The following is a 23,684-nucleotide window of genomic DNA, read 5'->3' on the forward strand; positions in this document are numbered from 1 at the left end:
TAAAAACGCCCAACCCACTACACATAGTAAAATGCAACATAGAATAACACTACCGCGGGAGTGAATTCTCTCATATGAAAGAGTGATCATGTGGTTATGTTATTTAATCACAACCACTCATCCTCATTGACGATGAAATAAAGAAAATTATATAATTTTCAAATGAGTAGTTATGATCTGTTTCACGTAATAGGATCCACTCCCGTACCCCCACTCAATGATTTCTCGATCTTTGGAGCCTTGTATCTTCCCGCCTTTACAAGCTTGGAACTTTAGAGCGTATCTATTTATATTTTCTCTAATTTTTCTAGTCGTTAGGAGCAAATTTCGATCCCTAAATTTTCCACTTTCGGTTTCGCATTAGGGTTTCTATATCCCCATTGAAAGAACCATGTCGGGTGAGTTAAGCTGGAGGCACCATGTCATAATTCAAGCTCTGTTATCACGTGGACCGCTCAAGGAGAAGGACTTTCACTCCATGTTCGAGGACCTCACCAAGAAAAACCCAGGTTTTTCTTTTCCCTTTTTCCCTGAAAATATTTTTCGATCTTACTTTCTCGTGAAACGGTTCTATTCTTTGCTCAATTTTTTTTTTACCATTTTTTAATTTTTTATTATTATTATTATTATTATTTTTTTGATAACAATTTTTTATTATTTTAATTTGCAACGAAGTTTGTAGTTTTTGACATCCAAAATTTAAGCTTTTTGTCAGATTGATATCTTTGCGTAAACATGGGTTATGAATGTTCTGATTATACAGTCTAATGTTGTGGCATGATGAGCACTGAGAATGAAATGCGTCATGGTTTTTCATGTGTCCTTGTTAGCTTTTTTTATCATGGCCTTGATTGTATTTGTCTTTCCTGATAAAGGCACCGATCGCCAGCTATTCGATGGATTTGTTCTGAAAATAAACAGGGCGCTTACTTGTATTAATTTTGAGTTGCGTGGCTGCATAGATCAATATGATGGCCAAGTTTATTATGGAGTGGTCAATACTGTTTCGGATGAACAATCCAAGCTGGGTACAAAATATACAGTTCCGCAAATTGCTTTCTATAAGGCCATTGTAAGTCTAGCTGAACTCTGTCTGTGTCTGTGCACATATGTGGAGCACGTACTAGGCTCTACAATTGTTTTGTATAACGCGTTCAGTATTTGTGGTTCTCAGTGTCTATACCCACTTGTGTGTATATATAAAAAAATCATTGGACACAGTGTGTGATTCTTTGAAATGAGACAAATATGTCTTGGTATTTAGGGATGATTTATATGAAAAGATTGAAATTTGATGATGAAAAATATGAATGATTTCGGTCAATAAAATAATTAATGTGAAAAGCATGAAGTTTAGGATGTGGACAGCATTTGTCGAAGATGGAATAGTTGTGTTGTCAGATGTTATATGGCAAAAAGAGTAAATCCCGTTACATCATTCTCAATTCTCATTTATCTTCTTACTTAATCTTAAAATTCAGGGACCTACATACGGATAGATCCAAAGGAGAGAATTAATCATTTAATTGGACTAGGACGTCTCCTTCTGTGTGCGCATAACCATTTGATAGGTAGAAGAGAGATGGGGAAGGGTTTGATTATGCATGTTGCTATATGTGCAGAGTAATATCGTATGTATGTGCAGATAAATAGTTGGATGCGTGATATTATGACATCTGAGACAAGTAGTCTTGTTATGTTCTTTCAATGGAAAACAACAGATTGAAGCATTAATTCAAGATGCCACTGCAAATGGTGTTATTTCCAGCATTGCTGCTCTCAATCTTAATTTGGATAGTCAGGTTATAAATTTTTGCCTGCTTACATTTTTCTGCTCATCAAAAGTTGAATCTATTTTTAATTTACTGGTGTTAGTATGATCAAACATATTAATGTGAATATTCATAATTTACCAATAAATTATATTAGTGAGAATATTTTATTTTTTGGTGGATAGGCGGGCTAAATAGCCCAGATTAGTGATATTATAATTATTTATAGATGCAATCAATTGTAAATTATGCAACTTGTGTTATGATGCCGTCTCTGATTTTTGTCTGTTTGACATTGCTAATTCTCAACTTACTAAACTTGGTATTATAAACTCTGTCTTGCTCTAACTTAAGCAGAGACGCTTTGATCGTAAAGCCTCTCTTCACAGCTCAAGTTTAGAATTTACTCATTCTCTCCCCTCATCTACTAGGACTATGTCATCCGCATAATGCATGCGTCGAGGTACTAGCTGTTAGCTGTGCCTCGTTATAAAAAGGTAGAAAGGTGTGGACTCAAAGTTAACTTGTGCTGCAAACCTATTGTTATCAAAAAATCTTCTATGACATCTCAATCAATTTTATTGAAAAAGGTTTTCAGTATACCAATGTTGAATAATTACATGAGGAATGAGGAGTATTTATACAAGAAAAAATAGCTAAGCATGACTCACCAAACCTAATCACAATCATAAGAATGACTTAGCTATGACTCACTAAACCTAATCACAATTAATTCTAATTAATTACAATTAATCCTAACTAATAGGAAATAAAAAACAATCAATCCTAATTAATCTTAATTATTCCTAATAAATAAAAACGGAAAAATATTTGAATTTGAATTCTGATTTTCTACACTCCCCCTCAAGTTGGGAGGTAAATGTTGATCATTCCCAACTTGCCAATCAAGTCTTCAAAGGCTGGCCGGTGTAGGCCCTTAGTGAGAATATCTGCAATCTGCTCTTTGGTAGGAATATACACCATACATACACTTCCATCATCTATTTTTTCTTTGATAAAGTGGCGATCAACCTCCACATGTTTTGTTCTGTCATGGTGAACTGGATTTTGAGCAATACTAACAGCAGCCTTATTATCACAATACACTCTGACAGGTGGGGAAAAAGAGATCTTCAATTCCTCAAGGAGTCTTCTTAACCAAATTCCTTCACAAATACCATGGGCTAGAGCCCGAAATTCTGCTTCTGCACTGCTCCGGGCAACAACTGTTTGTTTCTTACTTCTCCAGGTCACAAGATTTCCCCAAATATAGGTGCAATATCCTGAAGTGGATCTTCGGTCCAATACAGAGCCAGCCCAATCTGCATCTGTATATATTTCAATCATCCTCTTGTGTCCCCTTTTAAAGAACAATCCTCGACCAGGGTGTTTTTGAGGTACTTCAGAATTCTATAAACTGCACTCAGGTGTTTTTCCTTAGGAGAATGCATGAATTGACTAACCATGCTAACTGCAAATGCAATATCAGGCCGAGTGTGAGATAAGTAGATCAACTTCCCCACCAATCTCTGATACTGCTCTTTGTCAACTTCTTTCCCATCTTCGATTCCCAATTTAATATTGGGTTCAACTGGAGTCTCTGCTGGCTTGCACCCAAGCATTCCTGTTTCTTGTAACAGGTCTAGAATATATTTCTTCTGAGTTAAAGAAATTCCTGCCTTACTTCGAGCAACTTCCATGCCTAGGAAATATTTGAGAGATCCAAGATCCTTCAGTTCAAACTGATTAGCTAAACATTTCTTCAAAGAGCTTATCTCCTCACAATCATTACCTGTGACAATTATGTCATCAACATAAACAATGAGAATAACAATTTTACCACCATTAGAGTGTTTTAAAAATAAAGTTTGATCAGTCTGAGCTTGGAGGAATCCTCTTCCCTTAACAGCTTGAGTAAACTTCTCAAACCACTCTCTAGGAGATTGTTTAAGACCATAGAGAGACTTTTTCAACTTGCATACTGAATCGTCTCCTTTTTCAAAACCAGGTGGTGGATCCATATAAACTTCTTCATGTAGATCACCATTCAAGAAAGCATTCTTTACATCTAATTGTTGCAAGGGCCAACCAAGATTTGCAGCAAGTGATAAAAGAACTCGGATAGTATTAAGCTTGGCAACAGGGGCAAATGTCTCTTGATAGTCTATCCCATGAGTTTGAGTGAATCCCTTAGCAACCAGTCTGGCCTTATACTTGTTGATGTTGTTATCTGCATTAAACTTTATTGTGAACACCCACTTGCAACCTACTGTTTTCTTTCCTCTGGGTAATGCTATAGACTCCCAAGTTCCATTTTTGTTGAGTGCATCCATTTCTTCAAAGACTGCATTCCTCCATTTTGGATCATCAAGTGCTTCTTGGATATTTTTTGGTATTTTTGTATTGTCTAACATAGTGTTGAAAGCACGAAAACCTGGGGACAACTTTTCATATGTGATATGATGAGAAATAGGATGAGCAGTACAAGATCTAGTACCTTTTCGAAGAGCAATAGGCACATCTAGGTTGGCTGTATCAGTGTTGCTGGAACTAAGACTCGAATCAGAATCCTGGCAGTCTAGAGGCTTCTGAGGTGATTCTCGCCTGCTGTAAAACTTTCCTCATTTCCCGGGAGGATCTCCATTATCTGACACATTAACTCCCCCTGTCTTTTGCATAATGACTCCCCCTGTCTCCAACGGCAAAGGCAAAACAACAAAATCATTTGGTTTCCAAGACTTATCTTCATCAACCCCAATAGACTCCCCCTGAAGAGAAGTCGAAGGAAAAAAAGATTGTCTCTCATCAAATGTGACATCCATAAAAACAAAGACCTTACGAAATGAAGATGAGTAACACTTGTAGCCCTTTTGGTTAGGAGGATATCCTACGAAGACACATTTAATGGACTTAGGATCGAGCTTGGACCTTTGATGGGGAGGAACATGTACAAAAGCCACACAGCCAAACAACTTGGGAGGAAGGGAAGAATGAGCCCGGAAAGAAGGAAAGGTGTGGGTAAGACAAGATAAAGGAGATTGAAAATTTAGGACACAAGAAGGCATCCGATTGATGAGGTATCCTGCAGTCAAGACAGCTTCCCCCTACAAATATTTAGGGACATGCATGGTAAACATAAGAGCTCGAGCAACTTCAAGGAGATGTCTATTTTTTCTTTCAGCCATCCCATTTTGTTGAGGGGTGTTAGGACAAGAACTTTGATGAAGAATACTATGCTGGCTGAGATAGTTTCCAAGAACAGAATTAAAATATTCAGTACCATTGTCAGTTCGAAGAATTTGGATAGAGGTCTGGAACTGAGTTTGAACCATAGCATGAAAGTTTTTAAAAATGGATGCAGTGTCAGACTTATCCTTTAGAAGGTATACCCACCATACCCTAGAGTGATCATCTATGAAAGTTATAAACCAACGAGCACCAGAGATATTTTTTTCACGGGCTGGACCCCATATATCAGTATGAATCAAGGTAAATGGAGAAGAATCATGATGGACTCTAGGAGGATAAGAAACACGATAATGTTTTGCAAGCTGACAAATATCACAAGAAAAAGAACTGGGATTTTTATTGATAAATAAGCTTGGGAACAACTTCTGAAGATAAATGAAATTTGAGTGTCCTAACCGACGATGCCACAACAAAACATCATTACAATCATCCGACAAACATACCGAGTGGTTCACAAAAATTTTTCCTGCACAAGAATCTTTTTCTAAATAATAAAGTCCTTCTTCCTCTCTAGCACTGCCAATCATCAGCCCCGAGTCCTGTTCCTGGAAAACACAAGCATTGACAGAAAACTTGGCAACACAATGTAACTCAGACGTAAGTTTGCTGATAGAGATAAGGTTACAAGTAAGAGATGGGACATGAAGGACCGAGTTCAAAGTAATGTGTTCAGAAAGTTTAATGGATCCTTTTCCAGCAATAGTAGAGAAGCTGCCATCTGCTGTTCTTATTCGTGATTGTTGATAGTAAGGGGTATAAGAATAAAATAAGGTTGCATTACTTGTCATATGATCTGAAGCCCCTGAATTAAGAATCCATCGACTACTATTATCAACATGGAACGCTATACCTTGTTGAGCAACATTGCTGGATGGAAATTTACTTTCAATCAACATGGCTGCGTGTGGTAACGCGTAGGGCGGACGCTCCGTCCTTTCTCTAGCGCGTGGTGGGCGTGGCTCAGCAGAATCTGATGGTCCTTCTTGAAACTTGTAGATCGGCTCCTTCTGTTTCGAATGGTGCGGATCTTGGTCGGAAATGTCGTCGGAAAAATTTTCCGACGGTGGCTGACGGCGGTGGAAAGCTGGGATTTTGCCTTCTACAGTGATTGGTAGCCTTACTTTGCTCTTGGGACTTTGTAGGAAGGGAAAATAACCTTAATAATGGTTGGAGGTTGAGTTTTCCGGCGTTGTGCCGCCGATTTGAAGGTGGTTGTGGTGGCTGAGTTTTCTCAGGACCAACCTGCTTTGATAACATATTGAAAAAGGTTTTCAGTATACCGATGTTTAGGGTTGGCAAAACGGGCCAACCCGGCCCAACCCGCATTCAGCCCGAAAAAAATGGGTCGGGTCGGGTTGGCTCGAAAAACAAAACGAGCCAGAAAACCCAACCCGGCTCGACCCGAGCCGGGTTAGGGTTGGCTCGCGGGTTGACTCGATAATCAGCTCGCGGGTTGGCTCGTAAAAAAGCTCACGGGTTGGCTCAAAAAAAGCTCACGAGTTAGCTCGAAATGATGCTAGTGGGTTGGCTCGCGGGTTGGTTAGCTCAAAATATTGGCTCGCGGGTTGGCTCAAGAAATTTAATTTTTGTGGTTTGTTCTCCTGTATAAAATTATTGTATTTTGCAGTCCAACTACAAGTAGAGTAGTTTACAAAATCCAAAAACATTAAATAAAACACAAACCACTCCACGAATCACAGGAGTCATTTATCATGATTTTCTGAATTACTCTAACTCACGATAACCATAAAACGTATGTAAAGCCAAAAAATAAAAAATAAAAGAAATCCATTATATATTTCAACAATAAGCATCTAGAATCAAAAGTCAATCATGAAAAAAAAGGATCTGCAAAAGCGACCAATATAGTAAAGTCCATCAGTGGAGAATCCAGCAGTAAAGTCCATTGTATTTTATTAAAAAAAAAAAAAAAAAAAAAGAGTAACTCGCGAGCTGGCTCGTTCAACCCGCGAGCTGGCTCGTTTGAGCTCGGGTTGGCTCGGGTCGGGCTAAATCGAGCTGACAGCTCATTTTTGCCAACCCAACCCGGCTCGTTTTGTGCGGGTTACGAGCCAACCCGACGGGTTGGCTCATTTTTGCCATCCCTACCGATGTTGAATAATTACATGAGGAATGAGGAGTATTTATACAAGAAAAAATAGCTAAGCATGACTCAGCTATGACTCACCAAACCTAATCACAATCATAAGAATGACTCAGCTATGACTCACTAAACCTAATCACAATTAATTCTAATTAATTACAATTAATCCTAACTAATAGGAAATAAAAAACAATCAATCCTAATTAATCTTAATTATTGCTAATAAATAAAAACGGAAAAATATTTGAATTTGAATTCTGATTTTCTACAAATTTGTATTCTTGTCAATTTACCATCATACGTGTCCTTTTAGTTTTAATACATTGATACAAACTCCATTCTTCTCTAGAGTCTTCTCTAGGACTTATCTTGGAGCCATATCATAGGCCTTCTCTAAATCATTGAGAAGACCATGAGCAGGTATTTTGGTTTCCTTTTGTAACTTTCTGTCAAATGCAGACCCTACAATAGATATAGTCTCATGGATTTTAAAACTAAATTACGTTCTTTTCTATGCAAGTCTCTTGTCTTAATCTACCGTGAGTTATTTTTTCCCACAATTTTATAATATGTATGATTTATATGTCAAAAGGGGGCGAACCGGAGCAGTGGTAAAGCTGCTCTTTCATGTTTGAAAAGTCATGGGTTCGAATCCAGGAAATAGCCTCTTTGCAATTAAGCAGAGGTAAGGCTACGTACAAGGATTATCTCCACCCACACTCGCTAGTCGGGTTTAACGGGAAGTTGTTTTTTATGATTTATATGTCAAGTTATGCCTTTCTCACATGAATACTTCCATACTTAAATACAAATATCTTCCAGTCTAATTGCCTTATTGTTGTCTATTATCTTTAGTGCTTCTTTTACCTTAAGTTCTAGAATTTTGCAATAAAAAGTTTAAGCATGGTAATCTGTTAAATATTGCTAGTTCTCCTCTTCCTAAACTTGGATTTCATATACTACATCTTGCTCCTACTAAATCGAAGATCCTTTGATTTTACAGCCTTTCTCTACAACTCAAGTTTAGAATTTACTCATTCTCTCATCTCATCAATTATGACTATGTTATCCAGAAAATGCATTCATTGAGGTACTATCCCTTAGATGTGCCTTGTTATTAAGTCCAATTAAAAGGTTAAAAGGTATAGACTCAAGATCGACCCTTGGTGCAAACCTATTGTTCTAAGAAAATTTTCTGCTCAATTCCATGAATTTGCATGCATGTCGATGTCCCGTCATACATATCCATTATGGCTTGAATATATGCAATAAGAACTCCATTCTTCTGTAGAGGCTTCCCTTGGCCTTCTTGTGGTGCCAAATCATTGCAGACCATGTACAGGTTTTCTTGCTTCCTATTATAAATTTCCATCAAACCCTACAATAGGTATAAAGTTTCCATGGCGTAAACCCAAATAAGTTCTTTGACATGCACATCTTTTATCTTAATCTACTATCAGTTATTTCTTACTACAGTTTTGTAGTCTGATTGAAACTGAATCAAAACACACTTAATTGGGGTAAATCTGCTGTACTATTTATTCTTCTGCAAATACTGATAGAAGTATGCTATCAACACCTGTGTGGCAGATTTATAATGAACGATACAGACTGAAACTGAAAATAGATTACCCAGAGTATTTGATAGACCCTGCATTCTCTCTTACTATCCTCTTATTTTTCTTCCCCTCTATCTTCTCCACTCTCCTTTCTTATAGCCAGCCAAACAGGTCATACTTTTCCTCCCTGTTCCCCCTTATTGTCTTACCAGAAGTATGTTACACTAATCATTCAATCCCTGTGATTGCCTCATTCAATATGTTTACATTAATCATTCAATTCCCCTTGATTGCCTCTCTGTCCTCCTTCCTAATACAGACCTTAGTAACAGGTTGTTTCCTAACAATACTTCCCCCCAAAGCCTTCCCTTGTCCTCAAGGTGAAAGGTAGAAAACTCCTTGCAGTCTTGTAGAAGATTCCCAGGAATTTTCAAAGTTTTGAAAAGTCCTGCCATATAATTAGGACTTCAGTGAGACCCTCGGGAGTGATTCTGTAATCTAGTACCTCCATAGGCTACATCCTACATCTTGGGTTCCCATTCGTCAGATAGGAAAGCAGGTAGTGGTTGACTCTCTGCAGGAGCAGAAACAGATTTCTTAAGCAATGTGACATGGAATACAGGACCAATTCTGCCAATCCAGCCAATCCTGCCCAAGGACCACACATCTTCCCCTCCTTATCCAAACAAGAAGAAATCTTGCATGATTTGAATGTTTTGCATCTGCACAGTAACCTTCGTGCACACACATCTACACCTCTAATCCTACAGTCATCCCCCACCTCCATCCAATACTCATGAGTATCAGTCACAGGTAATTCAAGCTCCTGCACCAGCCCTTGATTGACTCATAAGCCAGGTTATACCTTTCTTCCCTGAACACTTCCATTCTTTAATATATATCATCTGATCCAACTACTTTACCATTGTCCATCATCTTTACTTCTTTTACCTCAATTTCTAGAATTTTGCAGTGAAATGTGTAAACTTGATTATCCTCTTCAGTGGTTAAGTTTCTGTTTTTTTGGTTGAAGAACATTGAAAACTCTTTTTGGGTTAAGTTTTGGTGCATAGCGAGAGCTTTATAGCACCAGATTGTCCTTTTTATGTACACAGTTCAACTGCTTTTCTGGTTGATTGTTGTGTGCTGATGCTCTCCGGCAAGTATACCGATCGCACAAGTAATATAGAAAGTAAGTAGAGTATCGTCTCCACAGGGATTGTAAACCAAGTACTACAATAACCAGTCCCCTTAAGTTGGAAAACTCGGTTTGTTGTTTGAAAAATTGTGAATTGAATTCGAGTAACAATATGAAATAAAATAAAGACTTGTTTTTATATTTTTATTTAAGAGAAATAAAACAATAACGCTGAGATTTGATTTTTAAAATATGAGAAAAATATTGTAGCTAGAGCGCACTCACCTTATGATCCCCACTTCTTACTTTGGATTGATTCACAATATTTATTCATATAATTACTCAGATAAATTATTATCTAAAAATATTTATTAGTTAACCCTCAATTCCTTGCAAGGTTAACCCTTTAATCCCCAATTGGAACCCCAATTCCTTGCAATGTTCCTCATGGGAATTAAGCAATGAGCGCAATAATTTAAGCATCCGCAATTAAATACACATCTATTCCTAGCATGCATACCAATTGTTGTCCTACCCCCTTTCAAGATCAAAACCCCAATATTCCTATCTAGGGTTCTAACCCTCAAACTATTCCCAACTATCAGATTGATCAGTTCTAATAAAGAAAATAGAAAATACGCACAAGGTAAAGACAAAGATAATTATATAAATGAATAAAACTAAATCAATCCATCGTAACAAGGGTTCACATAGGGCTCGTGACCCTAACTACAATAAAAGAAAACTAGCCAAGCATACTCATGGCTAAAAATAATTCAATATTCGAAAGCATAAAATTACAGAGAAAAAGATGAAGAAGAAGAACTGTGGAAGAATCCTTCAGAGCTCTGCCGTCGGCCTCCTCTGACTGGATGAGATGAGATCCCTAGGTCTAGCACAAGGATCTATTTATAAACTTTATTTTTTTCCTTCTTCCAAAAATATCCCCGCGGAAAGACGGTGTTATTTTCTCGCAACCCGGCGCCAGTTGGCGCCGGTTTGGCGCACGTTTGCGCCAACTTGCTGCCTCGAATGCGAAAGTCGGAACTGATTGCACATGACTCGGCGCCAATTGGCGCCATTCTTGGTCTTTTGGGCGCCACTTGGCGCCAATTCCCTTTGCTTTGGGCGCCTAGTGGCGCCAAGAATCCTTCTTGTTGGGCGCCTAGTGGCGCCATGTAATAGTAATGCATGTGGCGCCAATTGGTGCCACTTTGGTGCCATGATGCGCCGCTGGAAATTCTCCGCTGTAGTTTCCGTGATCTGGCGCGGGTCTGCGCCATTTTGGTGCCAACTTGCGCCAAGTTTCTGTCTTTTGTACTGTGTAACCTTTCCAATCCGGCGCTGGTTTGTGTCAACAGGCTTTTATAATTTTTACTTCTTTTTCTTGTAAAATCACAACCAATAAGTGAAAAGTATAATTGAGAAGAAAGAATCAATATAATTAGCAAATATGTCATTTAAATTGCTCTCTTATGACTCAATTCTTATCAATTTTAACACAGAAAAACACACTTGCCAGAGGCACATCATGTGCTGCCAAACCATATACATATATTGGAGAATGATAAGGTTCTCAGATCAGATAACAGAAATCAAGCTAACAGATGAACAACTTTTCTGTAAAGATAATCGATATACTATTTATATGGTAAAAGCTTCAGTTCAACAACCACACAAGCAACGATTACAAGTAATTGAAAATAGTCTCAACAATTAACAAAGTAAAGAACAGATAGTGTGGAGCACATAGAGAGGCTCCACTCTCTCCCAATTCCCCGAAGGGACCCACAAGCCATATTCTCCAAGCGTGTCCCATTACTGCCTTTCCTTCCCTATTTATTCGTGCCTTCGTAACTAACTTACTTCTACAATTCCTGCCATGTTGATAATCTGTTGAGGGGTAGTGAGGTCATCATCATCAGTGTGATTTTCCTTCCTAATCGATGTGTCATCCTGGCTGGTCCCATTTGGGCCTTGCTGAATGTTTGGGCCTTGCTGAATGTTGGGTCTGGGAGCCCAAATCTTCTTGTCCTTGCTCCTCTGATATACTTTTACTGGGATTGTATCAATACTCCCCCCAATTTAAGCACCTTGTCCTCAAGGTGGGAGTGAGGAAATAGCCGATTGAGCACATGGTATTCCTCCCAAGTATTTTCAAAAGCGGGCAGATTTCGCCATTTAATCAGGACTTCTAATATATGCTTCTGGGAACGTCTCCATTGGAGCACGTCCTCTGGTTCCAGTTGTAATTCCCACTCTTCAGATAAACAAGCCAGTAAAGGCTGTACATTGGGTACGGCAGCCCCTGCTGATTTCAACAATGAGACGTGAAAGACCGGGTGAACTTTACAACCATCAGGCAATTGAAGTTTGTAAGCCACAGCCCCAATACGTTGGAGAATTTTGAATGGTCCATAGAATCTTGGGCTCAATTTTTCATTCACCCGCTTGGCAATGGACTTGAGTCTGTAAGGTTGTAGCTTCAGTTAAACGAACTCACCCTCCTCAAATTGCACATCACGTCTCCTCTTATTGGCTTGTTGCACCATGCGGTTTTGGGCCTTAAACAAATTCTGTTGCAGCTCTTGAAGCATAAGATCCCGCTCATGTAAAGTCCTGGAAACATCATCAAGTGCAGACACAAAATGATTAGCTTTAAGCAATGTAGGGGGGTCCATACCGTAAAGAACTTTGAAAGGCGTTAAACCAGTTGAATCCTTGTACGTGGTATTGAACCAATACTCAGCCCAAGGGATCCATTTTGGCCACTGCTTCGGAAGTGGACCACACATACACCGTAGATAAACTTCCAGGCATCTGTTAACCACCTCCGTTTGCCCATTTTCCTGAGGATGGTAAGTTTTAGTATAATGCAGTTTGGTACCCGCGCATTTAAAAAGCTCAGCCCAAAAAAAGCTCATAAAGAGGCGGTCTCTGTCAGAAACTATAGTGATAGGAAACCCGTGTAACCTTACCACTTCTTTTATAAACAGATCAGCTACATCTTTGGCTGAGTAAGGATGCTTGAGACTTAAAAAATGCGCATACTTAGAGAATCGATCTACCACCACAAAGATAGTATCCACACCTGCGGCCTTGGGCAATCCCCTTATGAAATCCATAGCTATATCAACCCATACGTTAGGGATAGGTAAAGGCTGCAATAACCCTGCTGGAGACAGACTTTGAGTCTTACTTTGTTGACAGATGGTACAGGCTGCCACAAATTCCTTGATGCGCTTCTTCATGCCTTTCCAATAGACTAGGCCAGCTATACGTTTGTAGGTACGAAGGAAACCCGAATGACCTCCAATTCTAGAATTGTGGAATTCTTCTAGAAGTGGAACAATAAAATTCGAGTTGGAAGGGAATACCAACCTGTCCTTGCAAAATAAACGTCCTCCTACTAGCTTGAAACCTTCATGTGCCTCAGAATTGATCACTAAGTCTTGTACCAATACCCGCAACCTGTTATCTTGCAGGATCTCCTGTTCCAACAGATCCAAATCTGGCAGTTGTAAACGGGACAAGCTTGCGTACTGCTCCTGACGAGACAAAGCATCAGCCACCAGATTTTCCTTGCCTGGTTGATATTGCATTTCAAAATCAAACCCAATCAGCTTGCACAACCATTTCTGCTGCTCCTCCCCTAATGCCCTTTGGTCCAGCAAGTGTTTGAGACTTTTCTGATCTGTCTTGACAATAAAGTGGTTTCCCAAAAGATAATGTTTCCACTTCTGTATGGCAAAAACAATTGCCATTAATTCTTTTTCATAAACCGATTTAGTCATGGCTCTTGGGGAGAATCCCTGACTGATGTAAGCCAATGGACGATTTGACTGCATCAAAACAACCCCAATACCCTTCCCTGAGGCATCTGTACAAACCGTGAAAGGCTGCTGGAAGTTTGGCAATGCCAACACTGGTAACGAGCACATACAGCTCTTTAATGTCATGAAAGCTGCCTATGCTTCCGAACTCCACTTGAAACTATCCTTCTTGAGTAAATTAGTCAGGGGCTTGGCTATTTTTCCGTAATCCTTAACGAAACGTCTATAATAGCCCGTTAGACCCAGGAATCCCCTTAATCCCTTAATGGTTTTAGGGATTGGCCACTCCATCATTGCTTGCAGCTTGCTTGGGTCAGCACTAATGCCCTCTGCTGAAATAATATGCCCAAGATACTCCACATGATCACTGCCAAAGCAACACTTCTTTTGATTCACCACTAACTTGTGCTGCCTAAGAACTTCAAACACCCTGCGTAAATGTTCCTCATGGTCCTCCCTGCACTTACTGTATATCAGTATATCATCCAGAAAAACCAGAGTAAACTTGCGTAAAAATTCCCTCAGAATTTTGTTCATCAATGCTTGAAAGGTTGAAGGTGTGTTTGTTAATCTGAAGGGCATTACTAAGTATTCGTAGTGCCCCTCGTGTGTCCGAAAACCAGTTTTTGGTATATCTTCCTCCCTCATGCGTATCTGGTGATACCCAGACTTGAGGTCTGATTTAGAAAAGACCTTTGATCCCCTTAATTCGTCTAGAAGCTCCTCTACAACGGGAATAGGGAATTTATCTGGCACGGTGAATTTATTTAGAGCCTTGTAATCGACACACACACGCCAACTACCGTCTTTTTTCCTTACCAAAATCACCGGACTAGAATATGGACTAGTACTGTGACGGATCCAACCATAGGACATCAGCTCAGACACCAACTTTTCTATCTCAGTTTTTTGGTAATGAGGACACCTGAAAGGCCGGAGGTTGGGTATCTGACTTCTCGGTAGGAGGTTGATGGTATGATCACACGTACGTTTAGGTGGTAGGGAACTGGCTGCCTGAAACAAATCATGGAATTCCTGTATTAACCTTTGTATTCCATCCCACGGCTTTCTTTCTATAGCAACTCCTTCTTTCTCTGAACTCAGGAAATAGCCTTCCCCTTGATCATGAAGAGCTTTGACAATGGATTTGAAAGACACCACTGACCTTGACAAGGCACTATCCCCTTTAACCAACACCTCTGCTTCCCCTTGTCCAAAACGAAGGGTCATTTCTTTGAAGTTAGCCCTTATGTCCCCTAACTGAGTAAGCCATTCCAGCCCAAGTACCACATCAGCCCCTCCTAGCTCGAAAAGGTAGAAATCTTGTGTGATTCGTGCAGCTTGGACCTGGAGTTCAACTCCCTTACAGACACCTTGGCACTTCACTTTGTGACCGTCCCCTAGCTCAACGTTGTACTCCGATGTGTCTGTCACTAGTAGACCTAGCTTGTCCACCGCTGCCTGTCGTACAAAATTGCTTGTCGCGCCGCAATCCACCATGACCACAACCCTTTGCCCAGAGATCTCACCTCATGCCTTTAAGCTTTGGTTTGAAGTGAGCCTTAATAGACTGTTCAGCGACAATTGCAGAGCCTTCCCATCATCATCATCGCTTATTTGGTTCGGCCTCTCTGTGTTCCCATCGTCCTCCTTCTCTTCCCCCTCGTCATCATCGTCTACCAACAACAGATGCAGTTGTGGTACCCGACATCTATGACCCGGTCTCCAACGTTCTTCACACTTAAAGCAAAGCTCTTTTTGGTGACGATCTCGCCACTCAGACTGTGAAAGACGTCGACCCTGACTTAGATACATGTCCGGTGCACGATTTCCAGCAACAGACGTCGAGGCCGTAGACGAAGAACCTCCCTTCGCGTTCTCCGTCGGTGAATATTGGGGATTAGGGTTGTTCATTTTGGACTTGTTTGGCTTTGGTTTAAAGAACCGGTTGAGCCAACATGTGTGGGGCTATTATTTTTGTTATGATCAATTGGGCCCAAAGCATTACATTGGCCCACTGCTGTCCGTCTAGAGTTCGAAGCCCAACTCCGTCCCACTAAGCCTATCCCTTCCTCAACCCAGGCTGCGTTTCTCCTTTCATCGAATATTTCACCATATCTGCCAAGTTCAACGCCGGCAACATCATAAGTTCTTCTCTAATGTTGTTCCTTACCCCATTGAGCCAAGCGCCCTTGAGCAGCTCTTCGTCTTCAAACCGTAAGACACCCACCACTTTCTCAAACTCCATACGAACTCCGCGACACTCCCCCATTGCTTGAGTGTATACAAAGCACGGTAAGGGTTATCTAAAGCCTCTGGTTGGAAACGGCTCAGCAACTCGCGCTTGAACCGCAACCATGGGGCATTTGGATTGTTACCCTCCCACCAGTGGAACCATGTGAGGGCCTCACCCTCTAACACCACCAACACGGCACTCACCTTCTCAGCCTCCGTTACACCGTTAATGGTGAAATACCTCTCAACTTTACTCACCCATCCAAACGCGTCCTCTCCAGAAAACAGCGGAATCTCTAATCGTCTGGTCATCGGACAATTCTGGTGGCCCCTTCTACGATTTCCTCCTACCTGAGGTTCGGTTTCGGTTTCCTCTGAATCATTTTCACCTCCTCGTGAACGACTCCTCCTATTTCTAGCCATTTCATCTAATCGCCGGATAATCTCAGCAACGCCTTGCTCACTGGTCTCCATTCTCCGTAACACTTCTTCTTGTCTAGCTTCGTTAGCGTCCAACCGTAAGCAAACCTCTTCCTGTCCAGCACATCCTCTTCTTAGTCCTTCTTCCAGAAAATCTAATCGATGTTCCATTTGTCTTGTCAAAACCATCCCACAGAGCTCCAAGATCGGAGCTCTGATACCAATTGATAAGGTTCTCAGATCAGATAACAGAAATCAAGCTAACAGATGAACAACTTTTTTGTAAAGATAATCGATATACTATTAATATGGTAAAAGCTTCAGTTCAACAACCACACAAGCAACAATTACAAGTAATTGAAAATAGTCTCAACAATTAACAAAGTAAAGAACAGATAGTGTGGAGCACATAGAGAGGCTCCACTCTCTCCCAATTCCCCGAAGGGACCCACAAGCCATATTCTCCAAGCGTGTCCTATTACTGCCTTTCCTTCCCTATTTATTCGTGCCTTCGTAACAGTTAAATGTAAAAGAATATGTTGTATATTGATCTGTGTCAGGGAGTTACAATATATAGAGACCCTAATGGGCTTAAGTGAAAGGCCCAAACCTAATCTTAATACAGTCAGAATATTTACGGATAAGACGGAATCCAATCATATCTAATCATATCTAATCATATCATATCTAATATTCTAACACTCCCCCTCAAGCTGGTGCGTATATATTATGAGCACCAAGCTTGTTACAAATGTATTCAACCCAAGGACCTCTAAGAGCTTTAGTGAAAACATCTGCTAGTTGATTAGACGAGTTGACAAAAGCTGTCTTGATTTCTCCTGACTGAATCTTTTCCCGAATGAAGTGACAATCAATCTCTATATGTTTGGTCCTCTCATGAAAAACAGGATTAGAGGATATATGTAGCGCAGCTTGATTATCACAGATGAGTGTCATGAGTTGTTTCTGTTCACAAAGATGAAGCTCTTGAATCAACTGCTTTAACCAGATCAACTCACAGGTAGTATTTGCCATTGCACGATACTCAGCTTCTGCACTAGATCGGGAAACAACAGGTTGTTTCTTGCTTTTCCATGAGATTAAGTTTCCTCCGAAGAAGACACAATAACCAGAAGTAGAGCGTCTGTCCGAGGGTGATCCTGCCCAATCGGCATCTGAGTAACCACAAATTTCTGTATTTCCCTGATCCGAATACAACAAACCTTTTCCTGGTGCTCCTTTGATGTATCGGAGGATCCTCACAGCAGCATCACAATGTGAATCACAAGGGGAATCAAGGAACTGACTAGCCGTACTGACAGCGAAAGAAATATCTGGCCTAGTCATAGTAAGATAATTGAGCTTCCCAATCAGCCTTCGATAACGTCCAGGATCAGATAACGGCTCCCCTTGTCTGGGCAATAACTTAACATTAGGATCCATGGGTGTATCAACTGGTTTACACCCCAACATACCAGTCTCTTCTAGGATATCCAAGGCATACTTCCTTTGACAGATAGAAATGCCCTGTCTAGATTGCGCCACCTCAATTCCCAAGAAGTAACGCAGCTCCCCATGGTCCTTTGTTTGAAATGCACTGAATAAATGTTGTTTTAACTGACGGATTCCGTCTTGATCACTTCCGGTGATGAAGATGTCATCAACATAGACTAACAAATAGATGCACTTGTTAGGAGATGTAATCCTATAGAATACAGAATGGTCAACTTTACTGCGAATTAGGCCAAACGCCTGTACAGCAGAACTAAAGCGACTGAACCATGCTCGAGGAGATTGCTTGAGACCATATAAGGATTTTCGAAGACGACATACCTTCCCAGACTCCCCCTGAGCAACAAAACCAGGTGGTTGCTCCATGTAAACTTCTTGTAAATCACCATGAAGAAAGGCATTTTTGATGTCAAGTTGAAGGAGTGGCCAGTGACGAACAGCAGCAAGGGCAAGAAATAGGCGGACGGACGCCATCTTAGCGACTGGAGAGAATGTATCGCTATAATCAAGACCAAATATTTGAGTAAAACCTTTGGCAACTAGGCGTGCCTTGAGACGATCAACATGGCCATCAGGTCCAGCTTTCACAGTAAACACCCAGCGACAACCAACTATAGACTTCTCTGGAGGAGCAGAAACAAGGTCCCAAGTGCCATTGGTATGAAGTGCGGTCATCTCATCAAGCATCGCTTGGCGCCATCCTGGATGGCAAAGTGCTTCACCTGTGGTCTTAGGAATAGAAACAGAAGAAAGACTAGAAACAAAGGTGAAATGAGGAGGAGAAAGACGATCATAGCTCAAGAAGGTATAAAGAGGATAAGGGTTACGAGTAGTACGTGTACCTTTTCTTTGAGCAATGGGAAGAGCCTCTGGTGAAGGATCCGGAGGGGAAGAATCAACTGCAGGGGGCAATGAGTCAGCAGGGGTCGAGTCGACTGGAGGTACTGTGTTACGGCGCTGATAAGTGAGAAGTGGACGGTTCTCAGGTACTGGAGCAATAGGTGATTGCTTATCTGGAGTAGAAGCACCTGCATCTGACAAAGACAAGTCAAGAAAAGGAACAGGAAGAACATGATCAACCTGTGACAATGGAGATGGGATAGAATTAAAGGGTTGTTGATCAAGAAAGTTGACATCAGCGGAAACTAAGTAACGCTTGATATCAGGAGAGTAACAGCGATAACCCTTTTGAAGACGAGAATAACCCAGAAAAATGCATTTAAAGGCTTTGGATGTTAACTTATCCTTACCAGGAGTGAGATCATGAACAAAACAGGTACAACCAAAAACATGTGGGGATAGAGGAAAGAGAGGAACATCCGAAAACAATAAGTTATGAGGAATATCATTATTAAGCACAAATGAAGGCATGCGGTTGATGAGAAAGCAAGAAGCAAGGACTGCATCAGCCCAGAAGTGAAGAGGAACATGCATGTGAATAAGAAGAGTCCTGGCAATCTCAATGAGATGTCTATTCTTACGTTCAGCTACTCCATTTTGTTGTGGAGTGTGAGGACAAGTGGTTTGGTGTAAAGTACCCTGTGTGGCTAAGAAATGAGAAAAGTCAACAGAAACATATTCCTTAGCATTATCACTATGTAAAATACGAATAGAAGCACCAAATTGAGTATGAATTTCAGCAGAAAATCTTTGATAAATAGAAAACAACTCGGAACAGTTTTTCATTAAATAAATCCAAGTACAACGGGAGAAATCATCAATAAAGGTAACAAAATACCGAAAACCTAAAACAGACACACTTCGACTAGGACCCCAAACATCTGAATGAATAATTGAAAAAGGAGCATCAGCTCGCTTATTGACACGATTAGCAAAGGAGGAGCGGATGTGCTTTCCTTGCTGACATGACTGACAATCTAAAGTTTGAAGACCGGATAAAAGAGGAACCATCTTCTGTAATTTCGCAAGACTAGGATGCCCGAGACGACTGTGGATGAGTTGTGGAGATTCTGTGAGAGAACAAGCAACTGAAGGACTCGGCACATCAAGGTAGAACAGACCCCGTGACTCACGGCCCACTCCAATCATTTTTCCCGTACCCGGGCCCTGAACAGAAACAGATTGGTTTGAGAATGTGACAATACAATTAAAAGAATTGATCAATTTACTAACAGATATTATGTTATAAGGGATGTGAGGAATGTAATAGACAGATGTCAAGGTCAATGAGGAGGTTGGACAGATTTGTCCAATCCCATGAACGGGGGCCTTAGTTCCATCAGCAAGAGTAAAAGAGGGTAAATTTTCAGAATATGTAAGGGAAGAAAAGAGTTCCTTATTACTATAGAGGTGATCAGTAGCACCTGAGTCAAATATCCAAGGACCAAGTGATGCAGAATGAGAAACACAAGCAACAGGATTACCAGTTTCTGAAGCGGAGGCCTGAGATTAAGGAGAGGACTTCCTGAGAAGGGCCTGGAATGCTACATATTCTTCAGAGGGGAGAGAGACTGTACCATTTAAAGCAGTATCCGATTGAGCTATATTAGCAGCAAAAGAAGGTCGCATGTGAGGATACTTTGTGTAGCAGCGTTCCTCATAATGACCAAGTTGCTAACAGTAATGACAACGAGGTCGCTGACCACGTCCGACTGGACCTCCTGGGCCTCTACCACGTCCACCTCTAATATTCCCACGAAAATCAGTACGGGAAACTAGAGCAGTAGAATCAACAGCAGAAGACAATGCAGGAGCAGATTTCTTATTCAAATTCAGAAGACGCTGATACGTCATGGATAGATCAGGCTTCCCACTAGTCAAGATAGTATCACGGACATTATCATATTCTTCGGGAAGGCCAGAAAGTGTGGCAACCATAAAGAGACGTTCCACCTGTTTCCGATATGCAGTAGCATCAGTAGGGTAAGGCAGCATATCCAAATATGCCTGCATCAAAGAGCGACTCTTGCCAATATATGTCTCCATCTGAATGTCGGATGATTTGCTCAATTCCATAAACTGAGAGATGATGAAATAGAGTTGCTGAACATCATTAGTGTAGAGGTTTTTTGCTCCTCCCATACTTCAGTGCAAGTTTGAAAGGAATAAAAGATATCCAAGACGATCGGATCAATGGATTGCCAGAGGATACTCAGAAGCTGGTTGTCAATCTTTTCCCAATCAGACTTGCCCTCCTTAGGGACATCAGTAGACTTAGTCGTGAGATGGTTCCCATATCCTTGTCCAAAGAACCAAACTCGAACAGAGGTGGTCCAGTTCTTGTAATTAAGAGATCCCTTCAATTTTGAAGAGGTAATGGACCCAATATTGGTAGAGATGATATTGGGAGAATTTCTCACAGGAGGAGATGGAGACTTGACCTCCGAATGAATTGGAGAGTTTGCTGCCATAGTATTAAATCACAAAGATATAAACCGAATAAAGAGAAACGAACCTGATCACCAATCAAGAAGAGGTGCGCACAAAAAGTCAGACCCACAAAGAACCAACCACAGATCCAGAAAGAGGAGAAGACGAGCTTCTCTGTCCAAGACCGGCCGGAAAAAAGCCGCCGGAATAGTGCTGACGCGCCGGCAGAAGGTGGCGCGTGAAGCCCACGCGCAGAGAAGACTGGAGGCGCGTGAGAGCGCGTGACAACTCTTTTGGTGGCCGGACTTCCACAGAGCAGGTCGCCGGGAGGAGAGGGTGCTGTTCGCGTTCGTTCCAGACTGAAATCTCGTCGGAAAAGTACTCTGGCAGCCTGAACAGTGGCTGACGGTGGCTGATGGTGGCTCCGGTGACTGTTTGGGGATGTGGACACGTGCAGAAGATGCCTGGAGAGGACTTACAGTCCTTGATGTCTTGCCGGAAGGACGCACGGCAAAGAAAAAATGACTCCTAAGCAGTGGGCTTAGGTTTTAAAGCGAAGAACAAGATTTCTAAGCGGAAGCGAGGGTTTTCAGAACGAAATAGCTATGGTACCAAGTTAAATGTAAAAGAATATGTTGTATATTGATCTGTGTCAGGGAGTTACAATATATAGAGACCCTAATGGGCTTAAGTGAGAGGCCCAAACCTAATCCTAATACAGTCAGAATACAGTCAGAATATTTACGGATAAGACGGAATCCAATCATATCTAATCATATCTAATATTCTAACAATAACTAACTTGCTTCTACAATTCCTGCCACGTTGATAATCTGTTGAGGGGTAGTGAGGTCATCATCATCAGTGTGATTTTCCTTCCTAATCGATGTGTCATCCTGGTTGTTCCCATTTGGGTCTTGCTGAATGTTTGGGCCTTGCTGAATGTTGGGTCTGGGAGCCCAAATCTTCCTGTCCTTGCTCCTCTGATATACTTTTATTGGGATTGTATCAGAGAACAAGATAACCTGATCTGCTCTCTGAAAGCTTTTACACCTTTTATCGAGAGAGGAATATTTTAGGACATTTGTTTAAACATAGATGATAATGGTCTCATATTACAAATATCTTTATTCTTTAATGTATTGTAAATGTAGACTGTATTGCTCAAATTTCATGGTCTTTGTTTAGGTTACAATTGTGACAGATCCACAATCTCAAGGAAGCCAGCCACGTGTCCCACCGGCATTGAAGAATTTCTGTTTCTCTCAAAAGGAAAAAACACTGCATGAACTTGTGAGGGATCAGTGGCTTAATTTGACCACGGATGGTGATATTAAACTTGGTGTGAAGTCATTCCTTGATCTTCGCAATTGGTTTCGAAATAATGATGTTCCATCCTGTCAAGTTTGCAATGAAGCTGGAATAAAGGTTGTTCCTGTTGCATTTGGACAAAATTTTCCTTTCTTTTTCTTCTTTTCCCGTCATTGGTTGTGGTTATTTTGAATCAGCATTGAAGTTTCTATTTACCCTTTGTGTTGGGATTTAAATGTTTTGCAATATACCATTTAAATTTTAGGGAAATTTTCGAATAGAAACAATTAGGTGGTTAATTAAGTCAACAAGTGTTATGGTTAGTTAGTTCAACATCAACAACTTTTATCCCAAACTAGTTGGGGGTTTATGGGGAGTTACATATTGATCACAATTTTATCTAGATAGTATCAGTTATACTTGTGGCACATATTCCTACTATATATCTGAATCTGATAATTCTGTAGTCAATGTATGACAGGCAGAGTTATGCAAAAATGAAAATTGTGCTGTTCGAATTCATCACCACTGCCTGAAGCAACTTTTCTCGCAGAAGAAGGTATTAGTCTTGTTCCATTTTTACCATGATAGAAATGTGGAGAATTTCTGTCTATCTTACTACTACTTATGGTTTTTAGGTTGCCAAAGGTTGCCCAAGTTGTGGCACTTCGTGGCGATATACAGTAATCAAGGCTGAAGCTGTTCAGACTGAAGATGACAATGAACCTAGAGGAAGACAACGAGCTACTGGTTCTAATGGAAAGAGGCATAGAGCCAATAGGATTGTGGAGGATGGAGAAGCCGTTCAGACTGAAGATAACAATGAACCTAGAGGAAGACAACCAGCTACTGGTTCTAATGGAAAGAGGCATAGAGCCAATAGGATTGTGGAGGATGAAGAAGTTGGATGCAGCAATCAGGGTGAGCAAAGCCAGCATGGTAATGGATTGACACGAAAAAGGAGTAGAGCATGTAAAACTAATGATGCAAATATAGGAGGACCAAGTACATCTCAAACCTCGTCAGCTATTCCTGCTTTAAGAAGAGTAACTCGAAGTTCTGCTGGTCTGATGTAAATCAACAATGGTGCTGTTTTGCTGCTAATATTTTACAATTTTTGCTTAACTTAATGAATATGTGAATGGACTTTTGTACTGATGCCGTTAGCTAGTTTTCAGTGACTATTCCAAAATCAGCAATACACTTATTATTGTAGATTGA

The 23,684-nt window shown here is 40.7% G+C and overlaps 1 protein-coding gene across 2 annotated transcripts; it reads left to right on the forward strand.

Moving 5' to 3' along the window:
- Positions 1–192: 192 nt before the first annotated feature.
- Positions 193–23,684, forward strand: LOC133299171 (uncharacterized). 2 transcript variants are annotated; one of them, XM_061498620.1, is made up of 7 exons: positions 193–279; positions 365–509; positions 876–1,072; positions 1,722–1,802; positions 22,341–22,580; positions 22,945–23,022; positions 23,102–23,684. In XM_061498620.1, exons 2-7 carry the CDS (start codon positions 392–394, stop codon positions 23,537–23,539), a joined length of 1,152 nt encoding a protein of 383 aa, XP_061354604.1. In that variant the 5' UTR covers positions 193–279; positions 365–391; the 3' UTR covers positions 23,540–23,684. The 2 variants fall into 2 exon arrangements, with proteins under 2 accessions (XP_061354604.1, XP_061354599.1); XM_061498615.1 differs by having other exon boundaries at positions 199–509.

The sequence above is a fragment of the Gastrolobium bilobum genome, unplaced genomic scaffold (assembly GCF_033153095.1).
Source record: "Gastrolobium bilobum isolate Gb01-03AN ecotype WA unplaced genomic scaffold, APGP_CSIRO_Gbil_v1 utg18003, whole genome shotgun sequence".
NCBI lineage: Eukaryota > Viridiplantae > Streptophyta > Magnoliopsida > Fabales > Fabaceae > Gastrolobium > Gastrolobium bilobum.